Raw genomic sequence first — 17,320 nt, 5'->3', positions numbered from 1 at the left:
TCGATATTTAATTTAAATATATATTAACCGATATTATCCTTAGGGGAGTCAGCGACCTAATCGTCAATACGCCCAGCGTAATTTCATATTACGCCCAGCGTAATTTAAAGTTCCAGCCCCTATAAAAGTAGGTCGAGGGCAACCGAGTTGTTTGCTCATTTCTTCCATTTTTCTCGCGTTTTTGCATCGTTTTTCGTGCCAGAATTATCCCGAAGCCCCGGTATCATTCTCGAGCCCCGAAGCAAGTCCCGAGGTCCCAAAGATCCCGAGAAGTAAGATTCCCGAGCCGAAGTTCTGCCCGCGAGGAGTCCGGTTTTTGTGAAGATCTTCCAGATCTGCCGAAGAATACTACTTCTGTAAGTCGTAGTGTTGTCCGATCATCTTCTGATCAAGTGAGTGTGTAGTTACTTTCTTCTAACGCATAATTATGAAGTATTTTATATAAAATACGTGTTATGTGTATATTTTGTTGTTATGTGTGTGAATGTATATTCACTTTCTTCTATCTTATAGATCTGATTATTTCTCTATGAAATACGTGTTATGTGTGTGTGCCTCATCTGTTATGTGGAAAATGTATTGATTGAGCATGCTATACAGGTTTTAAAACTATGTATAAAAATGTATATTTTATCTACTAATATGTTAGGTAGAACGTGGGTAGATAGTTGGTGTGTCATAAAGAGATGAGAGGCCTCGATGTTGTTTTGATCCAGTCATCTAGCAGAATTTAGATGATGACCACGGGCTTTTCTAAACAGTCCAGTGGAACGCTAGCAGGCTCATAACCTGTAGGTGTTAATGAACTTGGGTGTTCATTCGCTGTATTCCATCCCCCTCATGGTTGCCTTATTTGACTTATATTGCTGGGGAACCCCCGAAGCATGTGTTGTCGCCCCGATGAAATATTCTTAGACTAGGTCCCTTATGTTAGTTGTCTTAGGGACGTAAAGTGAGAATAACGGGAATGGGTAATTGGGTTATTGTTGGTTGGTGGAAATTAAATATAATTATTTATTGTGGGTTGAAAACCCTATATGCTCAACAGGCTCCCAAGCCTGACCCACTCAGTTTATTTGTATTACAGGAAGCGGCGCAAGAGCATAAGATGGATGAACCATCAAGTTGTTTTCTTTACTAGTCTGTATATGTATATATTTGTTGAATGACTCGTAATGTTATCGTTTATGCTTTATGGTCTATATCGGAACATGACATCCCGAGTTTTGATTATATAATGAAAATAAATTTCTTTATGAAATGCTTTGGTAAATATTATTTTATCACGTTTTGTTTTTGGGAACAAATTCCGCAACTCTTTCAAATCAATAGGATTTACTCTGAAATTATTTTAAAAGCATAAATGAAAATCGGTCTTTTCTGGCCGAGATTTTTGGGGATGTCACAGTTTAAAACCTGTATAAAACATTCATTCGTCATCCATCTCAAATAAGCAAACAACATATATACACATAGCACATATTTTATATAAAATACTTCATATCTATGTGTAAGATGAAAGTGACTATACACTCACTTGATAAGACGATTGTCGGACAACACTACAACTCTTCAAGTAGTAATCCTTCGATGAATCAGGGATATCTTCACACATCGGGCTTCTCGCGGGCAGAGTTTCGGCTTGAAGACTCTTTTCTTCTCGAGATCTTCGGAGCGTCGGGACTTGCTTCGGGTGTCGGGATGATATCAGGGCTTCGGGGGGTATTTATTGCAAAGTAGAAGAAAGAAGAGGGGTGAAGAATGGTAAATTGGCAACCAAAACCGGCTGGCCTCGCTCACTATTTATAGGGCTGAAACCCCGAGTTACGTTGGGCGTACGTCCCTGTATGCGGGGCGTACTGGCCTGTCGACATGTATGTTGGGCGTACATATTATACGCTGGGCGTACTAAGCGGATAAGCTCGGACGCATCAAGGCTACGAGTCCGAGCAATCATGAAAATGGAGTAGGCTTTGTGGCCCAATTCAGACCATGCACAAGAGTACGTTGGGCGTACTCCCAATTTCCAAACTTCTAAAATTCGTATCTTTCGCATACGAGCTCCTTTTTTGACTCTTTATATCCACGCGTAGGTGAGACTATGCTCTACAACTTTCTTTTAGACTCCGTTAGCTAATTTTGACTTGATTTTTAATATTATATTTTTAGTAGGCATGGACAGGAAAAGTCTGTTAATAATTAATAACTTCTTCATATGACATCCGTTTTCGTCTGTCTTTTTACTGCTGCACTACTATCGACGAGATCTTCGATTCTCGTTTAGATTGTTTCGGCTAGAAATCACTCGAGCTAAATATCGAGTTTTGGACTGTGACATCCCCAAAATCCCAGCCAGAAAAGACCGATTTTGTTTATGCTTTATAAAAATCAGAGTACTTCATTTTAAAAGGTTGCGGAATTTGTTCCCAGAAAAACATGGTAAATACGTTATTAAAACATTTTCGAAGAAACGTATTTATTTCATTTTAAAATGTTTGGAATGTCATCGTTAATACCGAAACATAAGCATAAACAGAACTTACAATGATTTACACTAGTTATCTACATCTCTTTTAAATCTCTCAGTGTAATGTCACTTCACTTCGTCACCTGTGATATACATAAACTGAGTGGGTCAGGTTGGGAAACCTGGTGAGTACATAGGGTTTTCAACCCACAATAATACAATTGTTGTGTTTAATCATCAAACAATTAACCCCATTACCCATCCCCGTTATCTTCTTTACTCTTAAGGATTTAACCTAAGAGTCGTCTATCCTGCATTTGTTTATTCCGAAGTCCCTTACTTCCAGGGTTATGGGACTGGCACTAAATCCATAGCTGCCAATGTTCGTTCATAAAGCACTAATTCCATAGCTGCTATAGTCTATTCATCGGGTACTAAATCCATAGCTACCAGTCTTTATCTAATAGGTACTAAGTCCATAGCTACCAATGTTCAACAGGTACTAAGTCCATAGCTACCAATTCCTACAGGTACTAAATCCTTAGCTACCAGCGTCTAACTAATAGGTACTAAGTCCATAGCTACTAATTCCCAACAGGTACTAAATCCATAGCTACCAACGTCTAAAAGGTACTAAGTCCATAGCTACCGGTGTTTGTCCCATAGGCACTAAGTCTATAGCTGCCAATGTATACTCACGTCATCTTCTATCTCTCATCATTCATCTACCCATCTCATACCCAACATTTTTGTATATATAAAATACGTATACAGTTTAAGTCCTTTAAAACATGTATAAAACGTTCAACCAACATAGACAACAAGTATTCAGATAATGTGCACACATAGCACGTAGTTTATATAAAATACTTCATATCTATGTGTAAGATGAAAGGGACCATGCACTCACCTGAGTAGGTGGTGACTCAGTACTCGGACAGCGCTTCGATACTCTCAAAACGATATTCCTTCGATAAAACCTAGTATCGATACCACTAGGGTTTAGTTTAACGATAACCGCGACAAATTAATTAGTCCGAGTATTATTAAGTGTTAATAATACTCGATATAACTCATTTTAATAGCCCAAATAATTATTTTAAGGACCTAATAACATTCCTATAATTATATGAAAGCTATATTAAAAATAGCGTAAGCGTAGCACACTTACAGCGAATTTTATCGAAAACCGGAACTTAATTGGAGCAGCGTTTCGAAACCGAAAAACTCCTTTTTCTCGGAACTCCGGGAGCCTCGGGGCTTCCCTAGGGTGCTAAGGGTTTAACTAGGGCTTAGGGGATGTTTACAACACTTAGAGAGAGAAAGAAGTTAGAGAGAGAGTGAAGAAAGGTGTGTAGAATAAAGGAAATTCGGCCCCCTTTTATAGCCCTGCGAGGCCTCGGTACGCTGGGCGTACCTCGGACCTACGCGGGGCGTAGTCATCGGATAAGAGTGCCAGCGAGGGTCCAGCTGTCTAACACTCGGAATAGATCAGGGCGAGGGTACGCGGCGCGTACTGGCTTCGGACGCGGGGCGTAAGCGAGGGCGATGTGTTCTTCATCCGAGGCGAGATCTGATCAGCGATGGACGGCCCACAATGCGCAACGTCATCAGCTCCTTATCAGCCTTCGCAAATTGCATTCTCGACTTCTAAAAATCATAACTTTCGCATACGACCTACGTTTTTGACGTTCTTTATATCCACGCGAAGGTGGGAACGTACTCTACAACTTTCGTTTAGACTTCGTCGGCTAATTTTGGCTCGATTTTAAATTTTATATTATTAACGGGCCGGGACACGATTGGTTCGTTAAATCCTCATAACTTCTTCATCCGACATCCGTTTTCGCCCATCTTTTTCTCGTTACGCTACTCTCAACGAGATCTTCGATTCTCGTTTAGGTCGTGTCGGCTAAAAACCGCTCGATCAAATATTCGAATTTCGGGCTGTACACTGCTAGTCCGAAACTTCGAAAAATCATAACTTCTTCATACGAAGTCAGATTTGGACGTTCTTTTTATCGATGTTCTTAGTTTAACATATTCTACGACTTTCGTTTAGATCGCTAAGGCTAAATCTCGCTCTATCGTAAATTCACTATTTACGCTTCCCGGTGTCGTGCCGGTTTTGCCGTAAAACTTCGACGGGCCATAACTTCTTCGTTATAACTCGGATTTCGGCGTTCTTTATATGTACAGAAACCTCGTGACATATACTACAACTTGGTTAAGATTATTTATTATAAATAATCTTTTGTCGAAAAGTCGTTTTCGACCCCTATTGCCGCTAAATTGACTAGCCCGGATTTGCGGGCGTTACATGGACTGCATACCGCTAAGCTGAAACTTAGAAAAATCATAACTTCCTCATATGAAGTCAGATTTGGACGTTCTTTTGATGCACGCTCTCGGTTTAACGTATTCTACGACTTTTGTTTAGATCGCTATGGGAAAATATTGCTCTATCGTAAATTCACTATTTACTTTGCGAGGTGTCGTGCCGGTTCTGTCGCGAAACTTCGACAGGTAATAACTTCTTCGTTATAAGTCGGATTTCAGCATTTTTTTACATGTACGGAATCCTTGTAACATATAATAAAAATTAGTTAAGATTACTCCTTCTAAATAACCTTCCATCAAAAAGTCATGTTTTTTACGCTCATTGTCCTTAAATTGACTAGCCCGAATCTGCAGGCGTTACACTATACTACCGGAAGCATAGGACTCATACTTGGATCAGGGAAAGTCACAAGGTTATTAAGTCTCTAAGTAGTTGATCCATTTTGTTCATTTTCATCATTACTTTTGTTTTGGTAAAGATTATTCCAACCTCAGTGGTCATATCAAATCGAGTCTGACTAAGATATATTCGTAAAGCGACAAACTTGGTTCTGAGAACCATGTTTGGCGTAGTATCCGACTTTAGTCAAAGATCAAAGAAGGAAAGTATCGAGGCGATCGACATATAGATTGCAAATCGTCAACAGAGCTTAGCAGCTAGTAGCTAGAGATTGCTACATGTTATTATGTGATCATATCACATTAGAACACGAAGGAAGGTATCCTTTGTGATAGAGTATGACTCAATGAGACCTGAGTCTAACTGTTACATCATACGATGAAAGGTCATTAGGACATGTCACATCAGTCTCTTAAGGTAGTTGGAGTAAGGTTAAATCTGTTCTAGAAAGAGCAGGACCTCCAATAGAGATCAAATTTAGAAGGAAGAGTAGGTGTAATATTAAGCACCATCAATAGTCTAAGAGTTAAAAACTCATTAGAAAGGACATAAGAGTTACAGTTATCACCTACAATGGAAGGGTAACGTGCAGAGTCATTATATAAGCTATGTTTTGTTGATGCTTTCAGGACGTAATCATCCTAAGTGGGGATAACTGTAACACCTGCAAATTCAGGCTACACATAATAAGTAATAGTTATTAGATTTAAATCCTTGAATGTGATAATCTGTAGTCGTACGAGCTGCAGACTATATAATACAAGTTTCGTATTAAGGGAAAACAGAAAAAATCAGCCGAATCGCCCGTAAATCGTAAAAATAAGTGTGCCAACACATATATAACATTATATATTTTGAAATTATACGTCGACGTGATCCCAAAAACACAAATTTAGTAGAAATCTGAGTTCATATGAAGGAAGTATGAATTTTATAAGATATAAAAATCAACCACGTAATTAAAAATTATTAACGTCAATAGATATGAAGAGAAATGTTGACTTTTAGGTAAACTCACCAAAATGAAAATCATACTACTCTTTAAGATAGGAATTTTGCTAAAAGAAACCAAAATCGGAGTCCCTACGAGAGAGTTATGATTTTTGTAAAATCATTAAATCATATAAAAAAAGGCTAAAAATAAATTCATAATTAGCCGATGGAGTCTAAAGGAAAGTTGTAGATATCGTCGAGGGATTTCTGGGGTATAAAAAATGTCAAAAACGAAATTCGTATGAAGAAGTTACAGAATTTATAAAATCTAAACTATAATTATTATAGTCGTCGAGATTATGAAACTAAATTAAGACTTAGTGTTATACATTAGGTCATGGCAAGTGCTAAGGCGATGTTCTACCCAAATTCTGAGGCATCCACTTTTATTAGGTGACTGCATAGTTACTTTCTGTTTACACATAGATATGAATTAAAGTATTCAAAATGCTTAATTGTTATGTGTGTTGTCTTTGTTGTGTTTAACGTAGTTGTGCAATATGATTGTTACTTGATTTAATCATATATTTATCATACTTTATAATATGATTAGGTAATAAATGGTTGTGCGAAATAACAAGTGAGAGGTTGTGATAGGGTTGTGTGAGATAGTGGTTATGATAGGTTAGTAAAAGTCGTGCGAAATAATGAGCCATGTCTCCTGTGTCTATCCCAAGTACTTTTGTACCGTCTTGCTTAACCCAAATACTATTGTATTGTCGTGTCTGCTGTGATTATCCGAAGTACTAATATAATGTCGTGTTGACGTGTTTACCTTAAGTATTATCATACTGTCGTGTCTAATCATCTAGTAATTTTAGTTGTCTTCTGATAAAGATCGTTTAAGAAAGATCCCTTGAGATCATCATATTAGGATTAGTAAGTGAGAATAACGGGAGTGGGGTGATTGGATTATTTAAACGCTGAAGAATATATAATTGAATATTATATTAGTGTCTCACTCAGTTTCTTGTATCATAGGTAGAGATACGAAGATACTGATAAATATATAATTATCTGTCTTTTGATTAAAGGGATTCGTAAGCTGCTAGAATATTGATGTAAGACTCGTTTATTCTTATGTTTTGCATCAGTTATGACATCCCAAGATTTTTATAATCAAGAAAAAAACATTTCTTCGGAAATACTTTTACGGGACCAATTCCGCATTTATAAATGAACTTTGATTTAAATAAGCATAAATAAAAAGTTTTAAAATTATCATAAAATTGGGGAGGTCACATCTACCACATAGTCACCCGATTGAATATCAATGATCTCATCCACCTATTGTTTAACTCTATCATTCAATGAAGGTCCCCTAACAACACTAGCATACGAATTCCCGAGAATCTCTTGTTTTTCAATCTTAAACGTAATGGGATGATGAGCCGGAGACTTACCGTTCCGAGAAAACCTTGGCATAGAAGCATACGACTTATGATATCCAAACTAAGTATCACACAATTTGTGCACCATATTCTCCACATCACAAATTCCAGAAAATATAATGAATCCAAAGCGTATTCCCACCCTAGACAATTTGTTTAAATGAACACGTCTCCTATTTTACCTAAACATGCACAAACCCTACATAAATCATTGGGTAATACAAAATTTGGAAAATTCATCATGAAAAACGACTGAACATCGGAACTTACATGTCTTTGAACCCGACTCCCTTGCCCAATCCATTGTCGACTTGAACCAGTAGTTTGTCTCCGAACTTTCGACCAAAAACCATCATCCAGCCATCCCCCCCCCCCCCCCACCCCCCCTAATGATCACAACTTTCGCCTACTACTGCCAGGAAAAATCACCGGCAAAGATCTTCGATGGCGGCTGAGTCGCATTTGTCAGACGCTAGGTTTGTGAAGAATATAATATTTAAATGTTTAATAAAGGTATATACAAAATTCTCCAATATTATTTTAACATGTGTAACGCACGAGTGTTCGCCTAGTTATAATTATAACCATTTCTTTTTACGAATAGGAACTAAATTGTATCTATTAATATGGTTCTTGTCTCATTTCTATTTTTATATATTTTAATTCTTTATTGTTTTTTCAAGCTGAATTTTTAATGAATATGAACACTATGAATTTGCTAGGACTGGAAGTATTATATATATGTTAATTTAATTTTTCTATCGTGTAATATACGTGTTTGTAACATAGTTCCATAAATAAATATAAATAATTGTGAATAAAGAAGAGTGTAATGTACGTGTTTGTAACATAAATAATAGACGCCCTGCTACTCGATAGTCAATAATACACTTTATATAATTCCGTAGGTGATAGATACAAATTTAACACGCTCCAAATTAAAAGAAACTAAAAAGATTGACTAAGGTTTGATTTTCATCAGCTTCAACTCTAGCTAGCTTCAACTCTTGCTATACGGATAAAGTTATTAATAATGATTACAATTACATGGCTTAAAATGATTTGAGGGCATTGCTTAGGGTTGGGGTTACCTACTAAGGTCAACAAAGTTGACCATCGAACCAAAAAGAACATAATATATAAATGAGTGCACTTTATATTACATCTTTTGACCTTATTTAATTTCTCTCTTCTGTTATCTTCCTCCTGAATCCTCTATATATTATGTGTTTGTTGCTCATCCTTCAAAGTCCAAAGATATATACAATCATCTCTTCCCCTCTTTCCTTTCTCTTTCTCTCTTTTTTATATATACACACCCACGTGTATTCGAGTTTCCGTTAAGATCAAGCATTGCATATTAATTACTAGCATAGCGTACGTATGTCCTTGTCAATTCCTTTATCTTTATATAAAATGGCGCCTTGTTCATTTCCTGACATATGGAGCTGGATTCAAAACCTACCACCACTTGCACAATGGCAAACAAACACCAAATCCATATGCATTATTTCATCCCACCCTTCTCTCGAACTCTCCATTTCAAAAACCCTACTTTACTCTCCTTCCTTCTCAATCTCCATTCGTTTGAATTACAAATCACCCATCTCTCTTTGGACCTCTAAACCACTCAAATCCGCCATTAACAAGACCTTGCTTAATGAAGTCACCATCTCCAAACTCTTGATGAATATCATCAAAGATATCATCAACTACACCCCCGCCAAACCCACCAAATCTTTCCTAAAACTCCCAGAACCCAACTCGATTCACGACCTCAAGCACATCTTCAATTTCGTTTTCTTGTCGCTAGCTTTCATAGTATCGATTTACGAAGCTCCCCGAGATATCAGGGGAGATTGCATAAACACGCTTAAAGATCCGTTCACAAGTTCATGGGCAAGGGAATCGTCTAAAAGATTGATGAGGTTAATGGGGTCGAATACAGAAGAAGAATGGATGAGGTCCATGAATCTTGCGATCACAAACTGGATGACAGAGCTACGAGAAAAGCATCATGTCTGGAAAGCGCCATCACCGATGTATTCTTCCGCGACTTCGGGATTAGGGTTATGGAAACTTCAGTTGTATTGTCCGGTGATTGCTATGGAGATTGAGGAGTGTAATAGCCCCGGTCCTCCTGGAGTAGAAGATCAAAAGCTTGGATTTTCGTTGAATTATCATCAGGTTGAAGGGGTGATCCAGTTGAATCATCAAGTTGTGGTTCGAGAGAAATGGATTGATGTTTCAGTTAGCATCGACAACGTAAGGTATGGAAGAAGGTCTCCTCCTTTTATCTGTTTTTTTTTTTTTTTTTAATAAATTTATTGGTGTTTTTATTTGATTAATCAGCTATTTATTTCCTTTTAAAATCTTGAAAAAAGGATCATAATTCGTTCGGCCTTCTATTTTTTTAAACGGACTGGGCTTTTATAATTTGCTTTTGATTTGTAATTTCGTTAGATAGCTTTACACGATTAGAAAAGGTAAGATTATTTAACAACTTGTAAGGGTAAACAGATAAGTATAAACATTAACTAATAAAAATATTATTGAACAATGTTACATAAATTTCTAATTTCTAGAAAAAAGAAGTGGTATCCCTTTTTATTCAAGAAATTGATTTAGTATGATGGGCTTAACTGGTTTGTTTACATTGCTTGAAAGAAAAGGACAGTACTATTGGCATTAGGATTTAGATTTGTTGTCAAGCAATCGCCATCTACCAACTCTTTTTGCAATCATATATAACCTTTGAATAAAGATTCTCCCTAAAAATCAATTATATATAATACTAAAAATCATCTTTTCATTTATAACACGGATTACTTTTTATTCATGTATACTACTTGTTGTTGATCTGTATATAATCTTTCAAAACACACGTTGTTGTTGTTGTTGTTGCTGTGAGATTTTCCAACTCTGGTAACAATTATTTTTGTAATATATCAACGTATCTTACGATAATTATCGATTTACCCATAGAAATAATGTATTAGTTTCAAACATGTGGTGCACGTGGTACTTGTTTGACAATAAAAAAAAATAATAAAAAAAAAAAAGTTAATATACAATTAAAGAAGGATTAAGGATTTACACTGACTTTTTTTTTTCTGAAAAAATTAATATTTTAATCAGGTGTGATGTGATAAGACTCGTGAACGATATTCTCCTGAAAGAGTGTGGAGCAGGAATCGAAGAGAAGCACTTTCCATCACGAATATCCCTACAACTCACTCCCACAATCCAAACCAACGTCTTAAGCGTCTCTGTTAGCAGATCATCTGAAAACCCTGCAAGAGAAATCGGCATCGAGAGATCCATCGAAGGCACATTCGAGCCACCAAATCCTGTCATCGGAATATCCGTTTCCGCCGGTGAAACCGTCATCACCAACCTCAAGCCATGGAAATTCGAGCAATCGGTCTACGGCTATAGCGGATCTTTCAATTGGTTCCTTCACGATAGTGTTAATGGACGAGAGGTTTTCTCATCGAAACCTTCAAAGGTTGCGTTGATTCATCCGAAATCTTGGTTCAGAAATCGATATTCGAGCGTTTACCGGCCGTTTACGAGGCAAGGAGGGGTTATTTTCGCCGGCGATGAGTACGGAGAAAGTGTGTTGTGGAGGGTGGGAAGAGATGCGATTGGGCAAACGATGGAGTGGGAAGTGAAAGGATCGATTTTGTTGACTTATTGGCCCAACAAGTACAAGACGTTTTATACTGAAACGAGAAGGTTGGAGTTTAGTGAGATTCTTCATCTTAAACTAGCTTGATTTTGAAATCAAATTTTAGAAATTGTGTATACACATATAGGTTTTGGCTCAAATAAATTGTTTATCTTATAATTCCTAGTTAGGTTATTCTCGAGATTATTTGAATTTTTAACTGAAAAGTAAACAAAATTGATTTTTTTATTTCTTGTAACATTTAGTTTGACTCTATTTAACGCATAACATATTGGTTGAATCCATATAATAAGGTGTTACAATACCATTGAAAATGGATTTAGGGGATGTTACATAACCTACTAATTCAGAATCAGTAGCATTTAGTATCTTTGATACAACTTTTAATTAAATACTAATAAAAGTTAGAGTAAATTATACGAATGGACCAGTAGTTTGGGGTAGTCAAGCTCTTTTTTTTTTTTTTTTTTTTTTTGGTGTAGCTAGTAGTACCATCTGTTTTTGTTGTGGTTAGGCCATGCCAAACTAGAAAATACTATATTGTCATTTTCTAATTCTTTTCAACCATTTTATTATTTAAATAATTATTAACATTATTATTTAAAAAAGGGTCCCACAACCATTCCCTTTCCATTATCCCTTCACTTTTGTAGAAGAAATCAATTACCTAGGGTTCAAATCTAGAAAAATAAAATAGAGAAGATCTAGCAAAAAGGCCCGGACAAATTGACTCAAAACACCAAGAAGAATAGCAGATCGTAAACAAAAAGGCGTAAGGGAGGAGGGAGTCGTTCCCATTGAACCCACTGAACTCACTGCCACATTAGTTTTTCTTTTTGATTTTTCTCCATCTTTCCGAACCTACAACACACGGAAATCTTATATTTCTCAACCCACTCAACCCACTCAATTAAAAAAAATATACAAAATAATCAAGATAAAATCTTAATTAGCAATAGAGTTACCGCCGGTACCACTTCCTCTTCGGTGGACTGTTTAATTGGTTTCACGAACCCACTTCATCCTCTCTCTCTCTAAATTTCTCTTGTACCATATGTTTTAAGACTTGTACCTTAGTTGTTTAGTATTTTTTTTAATTGAGTGGGTTGAAAAAGATAGGATTTCCGTGTGTTGTGGGTTCGGAAAGATGAAGAAAAATCAAAGAGAAAAGTTGATGTGGCAGTGGGTTCAGTGGGTTCAATGGGAACGACTCCCTCCTCCCTAAGGAGAATCGGTTTTCATAAACCCATTTGGAAATAAGAAGAATCAATTGAATGTGGAGGGCCTCGAGTCAAGGGACTGGGTGAGACCTTTGCTACATGCCAACGAGGGTCGCCCAAATCCTCCCTGATTTGTAGATCTATTGCATGCCATCTCTCCTGGTATGTAGATCTGATACACAACAAAGGTAAAGAGGAACGAAGGTAGGTGTCGTTTCCGAGAGCGAAAATGGTTTTCTACGGCAAAGGCTATAAAGGTGGTTACCAACGGCTAGATGGGAATAAAAGATTATTGTCATTGATGTTCTTAAATGAAGATGATAATTGAGAGATATCTTAAATATAAGATCGACAGGTGGGGTATAGGGTAGGTGGGAGGTAGGAGGTCTAGCAATGGAACTGGTTTAGAGTGAATCGACCTTGATCCAAACCCTCTTAACAAATTTCAAAATTTGATCCAAACCCGCTCCATAAATCGAAGGGTTTTGAATAATCAAAATCATGCCCTTATCCATCGGATCAAAAAATATACAAACTCACCTCGTAACATGTATGTTTGTTGAATAATGAAACACATTTTACTTAATTTTAAAATAATATTTCTTAAATAATAAACTGTCGATTGTAGCAACTTTCGATTGATTTCTGACTGTCGATTGTAGTGATAGCGAATAGAAATTGCAAAATTCCCGGTTGATAAATGATTTTATGTATTTATAAATGGAAATGGAAATTGTTTGATGAAATATAAATGGAATGACATCATAATTCTACACAGAAGAGTGAAAGGCTAGAACTCGACTCCTCGAGTACTAGGCAAAAACAAATTGGCCTTTTGTCTTTGCATTTTGGATTTTCGATTGGAATTAAAACTAAATGTTAAGCAATATAGAATATAAATGTATAATTCTAAAATTTATATGAGATGGATCGGATCAGTGATGATCCATTCTCAACCTTATAATAAAAGGGTTAGTGGGTATGGGTCGTTAATGGGTAAACAGATCAAAATTTACGCTCCAAACTAGGGATGAACTTTTTAATTGAAAAACCGAACCGGGGCCGGAACCGATTGGAACCGAATAGTGGTATTTGATCAAAATTTGTATATAATATATTGGTTATAAAATTTTGAGTTTATTAAATGAAAACTTGTAGCGTATCCATGTAAAACAAAATGGATCCATATTTTTAATTAAAATGGATCCATATTTCTTAAGCAAAGTAAATCCATATTTATTACAATACTAGGTGTGAGACCCATGTATTACATGGGTTTATTTAAAAAAAAATTAAATATAAAATTATAACAATTTGAAAACTTTAAATTTATAAGAAAAATTAGAAAATTTTTGAATTATTAAAATTAATGAGACTTTAATGCATTAGATACATTACATATATAAACCATTTTCTAATAAATACCTTACATATATATTACCTTATATATTAAATGTGGATTTTAATTTAATAAAATCAAAAATACAATAAAATGACAAGTGGAAAATAGAAAAATTTAAAATTTCTAGAAAATGTCATGTGTCCAAATGAATGAGAAAAGGACATGTGGCAAAGTCATTTTCATTTATTAGGGTAGATATATATATATATATATATATATATATATATATATATATATATATATATATATATATATATATATATATATATAGCATTGTTAATAGAAAAATTAAGATGTATGAAATTGAAGTTTATGGATCAATTTATGGAGAATTTTAATTATGATTCATAAAAGCAAGTACACCACTTTGATACGTGCTAGTCAATTACAAATTCATGGTACAACTATAATTAATTAAACTATACGCTTGTAGTTTTTGTTAGTGAGTAAGCATACGAAGTAGATTAGAATCAAATGGAACAATACTGTCATCTAAAGGAATAATATGATTCGTACATACATGTCAAAAAATGATGCTACGTGTTTGATTATAAAAGATTTGCATCGGGTATAAATAAAAACATTGTCCCTTAATTTTCATTCATTCTTTTCACCTTTAAAGTCTAAATGGTAAAAAGGAGATAATATGACTTTCTTGTGAGTTACGATTACAACCTTCCAAGCTATACCTCAATTGGGTGATAAACGTTTGTTGTTTTTATTGTAATCAGGTGAGTTATTTTACTATACTATCTATTACAATATATATATCCATGTATGTTAGGATAGAGAGCTAATAGGGTAAAAGTATAGTCTTCATGTGTTTTATGTTATTATACTTAAGTTATTGAGTGGAGCCAAAAGTATAGTTTATGTGTGCTTATTGTTACTATACTTGAACTAGTAGAATAAGCGTAATCTCTATGTGTTTAAATATTTAAATTATTACGGTTAAGTTAGGGGTTCATGTCGGAACGACGACAGGTCGGGAGCCTATAGACCCATGTGTTGACGACAAAATGGAAAGTAGGTCGTAAGTCTAGATACACATATTAGAGGCATGCAATCATCAAACTGTTGTTTGAGTCGACGAACTTTTTGATTTTAGAGGCATGCAATCGTATTCATCAAATAATTAGTTAGTATTAGTAAAAGTTCTTCCTCGGAAAGTAGTATGGTAAAAATGGAAGTAATACTAGAACGAGAGTCTAGGAAATTTAATATAAGCTTAGTAAGGTGTATATTCATGCGGTAGGGCATCGGTAAAAACGCAAAATCTTACTGGATTCTAACAAGATCATTTGTATGTGCTCATTAAGACACATGCATATATCTTTAGTGGTCATCATGTGTAGTGTTGTAAAGTGACTTGGAAACTTCGGGACAATTTTTGGGACAAGTATGAGTAGGTGTGAAAGGTAGTAGAGGCCTATACTACCAGAAGCACATTACTCACACTTAAAATTCCTTTGCGTTGTCATTACCTATTGTTCAGTGATGTTTAGAAGAGTGAATCTAAGTTCGGGCCCAAGTAGGGCGTAAAAGATTGAGTCCGAATAAAATAAATTTTCTTAAGAGAGTGGGTTTTGAGAACCTTGTCCGACATAGAGCCAAATTTAATCACGAGAACTAAGAAGGTGATGATGATGGTAATCGACATAAGAATTGCAACCTTCGTTGTGAAGAAGCAACTGCCGACTAGAGTTGCTACTTGTTATGGTGTGGTTGTATGTTGACCTCTAATAACCTAAGAAAGAAGGATCAAGCTTCTGACATAAGAAGAATAAGAGAGAAGGAAGGTGCCTTCCATACTAGGGTTTATCTCGTAGAGACAAGAATTCAACTCGCCATGAATCTTTTTTTAACAAAACGTTATTAGTTTATGATCGCTAAGTTAATTATTGTAGTTAAGATAAATACCACTTCATAAGATGAGTTGGGAAGGAACGTGTGTGCTCATTGGAAGTTGAGTGTATGACTCAAAAGTTGGGACATAAGTTCCATCAGAGGATAACAGAACATGTGCAGATTCAGGCACATCGATCGGAAAATAGGTTCAGACCAATAAATTCTCGCTCAAGAGATTAGGAAAGTGGCGTTTATTGTAGAAAGACACATACGAGTGTCTTCCGTACGTTTTCATCCGAGTGTTCAGAAAATGGTTGAGATGACCATTACGAGAGGGTCAGTGGAAACACGAAAACTCGATTGGTCCAGAGAGAAATAAGAGGGTATTAGATTTAGAAACCATCGTTGTTATTAGTATTTTTTACTAAGATAGCCATATCCTCCTATAACCTTAGTTATACGTATGCATCAGTGCGTTTCTTGACGACATTGTGCTTGGGAAAAACTTTGAACTATTTTTATCTATGATACAAGGAGATCACTTGCAGTGAATATAAGTAGTAGTAGTATGATGGAAATATCAAAGGTCATTGGATATGACAAACATGAGTTTCTTCAAAGTCAAAAGGAGACACATATAGCATAAGCAGAGCTAGTTTGGATCGGTGATGAGCAACAGTAGACGATGGGTCGAACCCAAGTGGGGAGAATCGACCCCCAAAGCGAGAGTGTGAAGGGAAGTTTGAATTTTGGTTTCAATGACAAAATTCCATGAGATTTGCGACACGAATAGGTGGAAATTATTCGTTTTAATTATTATGGTTAAAAGAAGAAGGTAGTCTTCTACAAGAATACACATAGGATTATATGTTTCTTAGAGTGGTTATCGAGGAATGGTTGGATTTTCCTTTTAAGCGTTAGGTAGAGTCTAGGAGTTACCAAATCCCCAGTTTCGGCTCAAATGGCTAAGAAAACCATATAGGTTCACACATTTAAGGATATGGGATTTATACCTACAACATAGGAGCTATTTTACTAGAAATTCATTAGATCACATAGTTCACTATAATGTGCGTTGAATACTTTCATATAGAAAAGGATGGACAATTCAATACACATACCAAACTCAGAGAGCTTGGGTTAATCCATAATAAGGATCTAGTAAACCTATATCAAGGATTATCGGTAGTTGTAACGCCTGTGTTTCCGGGCTTGCCATTTTTAGCAATGTAATAGTCTAGGTTAACCTTTGTAACCCAATTTGAAATAATAATAATGTATTATTTGAGTATTATGTGTTTTGTGCTTAATTGCTTAATTATGTGGTTTGATTAATTAAGAATAAAAATAAGCGTCAAAATTTAAGTGTAAAATAAACTTAATAACTTGATTTATGTTATAGTAATTGAAACGAGGTTTCCGAGTATATATAGAACGCCCAAATCTGACTTCGTATGAGGAAGTTATGATTTATCGAAGTTCCGGCTTAACGATATACAGCCTGTTTTACTCGATTTGAGATCGAGCGGTTGTTAGCCGAAGCAATCTAAATGAGAATCGAAGATCTC

General features: G+C 35.7%; 1 protein-coding gene across 1 annotated transcript; it reads left to right on the top strand.

Moving 5' to 3' along the window:
- The first annotated feature begins 8,802 nt into the window (after nucleotides 1-8,802).
- LOC111879897 (uncharacterized) lies at nucleotides 8,803-11,510 on the top strand. Its single transcript, XM_023876327.3, has 2 exons — nucleotides 8,803-9,861; nucleotides 10,730-11,510. Exons 1-2 carry the CDS (start codon nucleotides 8,975-8,977, stop codon nucleotides 11,367-11,369), a joined length of 1,527 nt encoding a protein of 508 aa, XP_023732095.1. The 5' UTR covers nucleotides 8,803-8,974; the 3' UTR covers nucleotides 11,370-11,510.
- Nucleotides 11,511-17,320: the final 5,810 nt, after the last annotated feature.

Source organism: Lactuca sativa, chromosome 2 (genome assembly GCF_002870075.4).
Source record: "Lactuca sativa cultivar Salinas chromosome 2, Lsat_Salinas_v11, whole genome shotgun sequence".
Classification (NCBI taxonomy): domain Eukaryota; kingdom Viridiplantae; phylum Streptophyta; class Magnoliopsida; order Asterales; family Asteraceae; genus Lactuca; species Lactuca sativa.
Note: the sequence above shows the minus strand (reverse complement) of the source record. Positions and strands in the feature narration are given on the sequence as shown.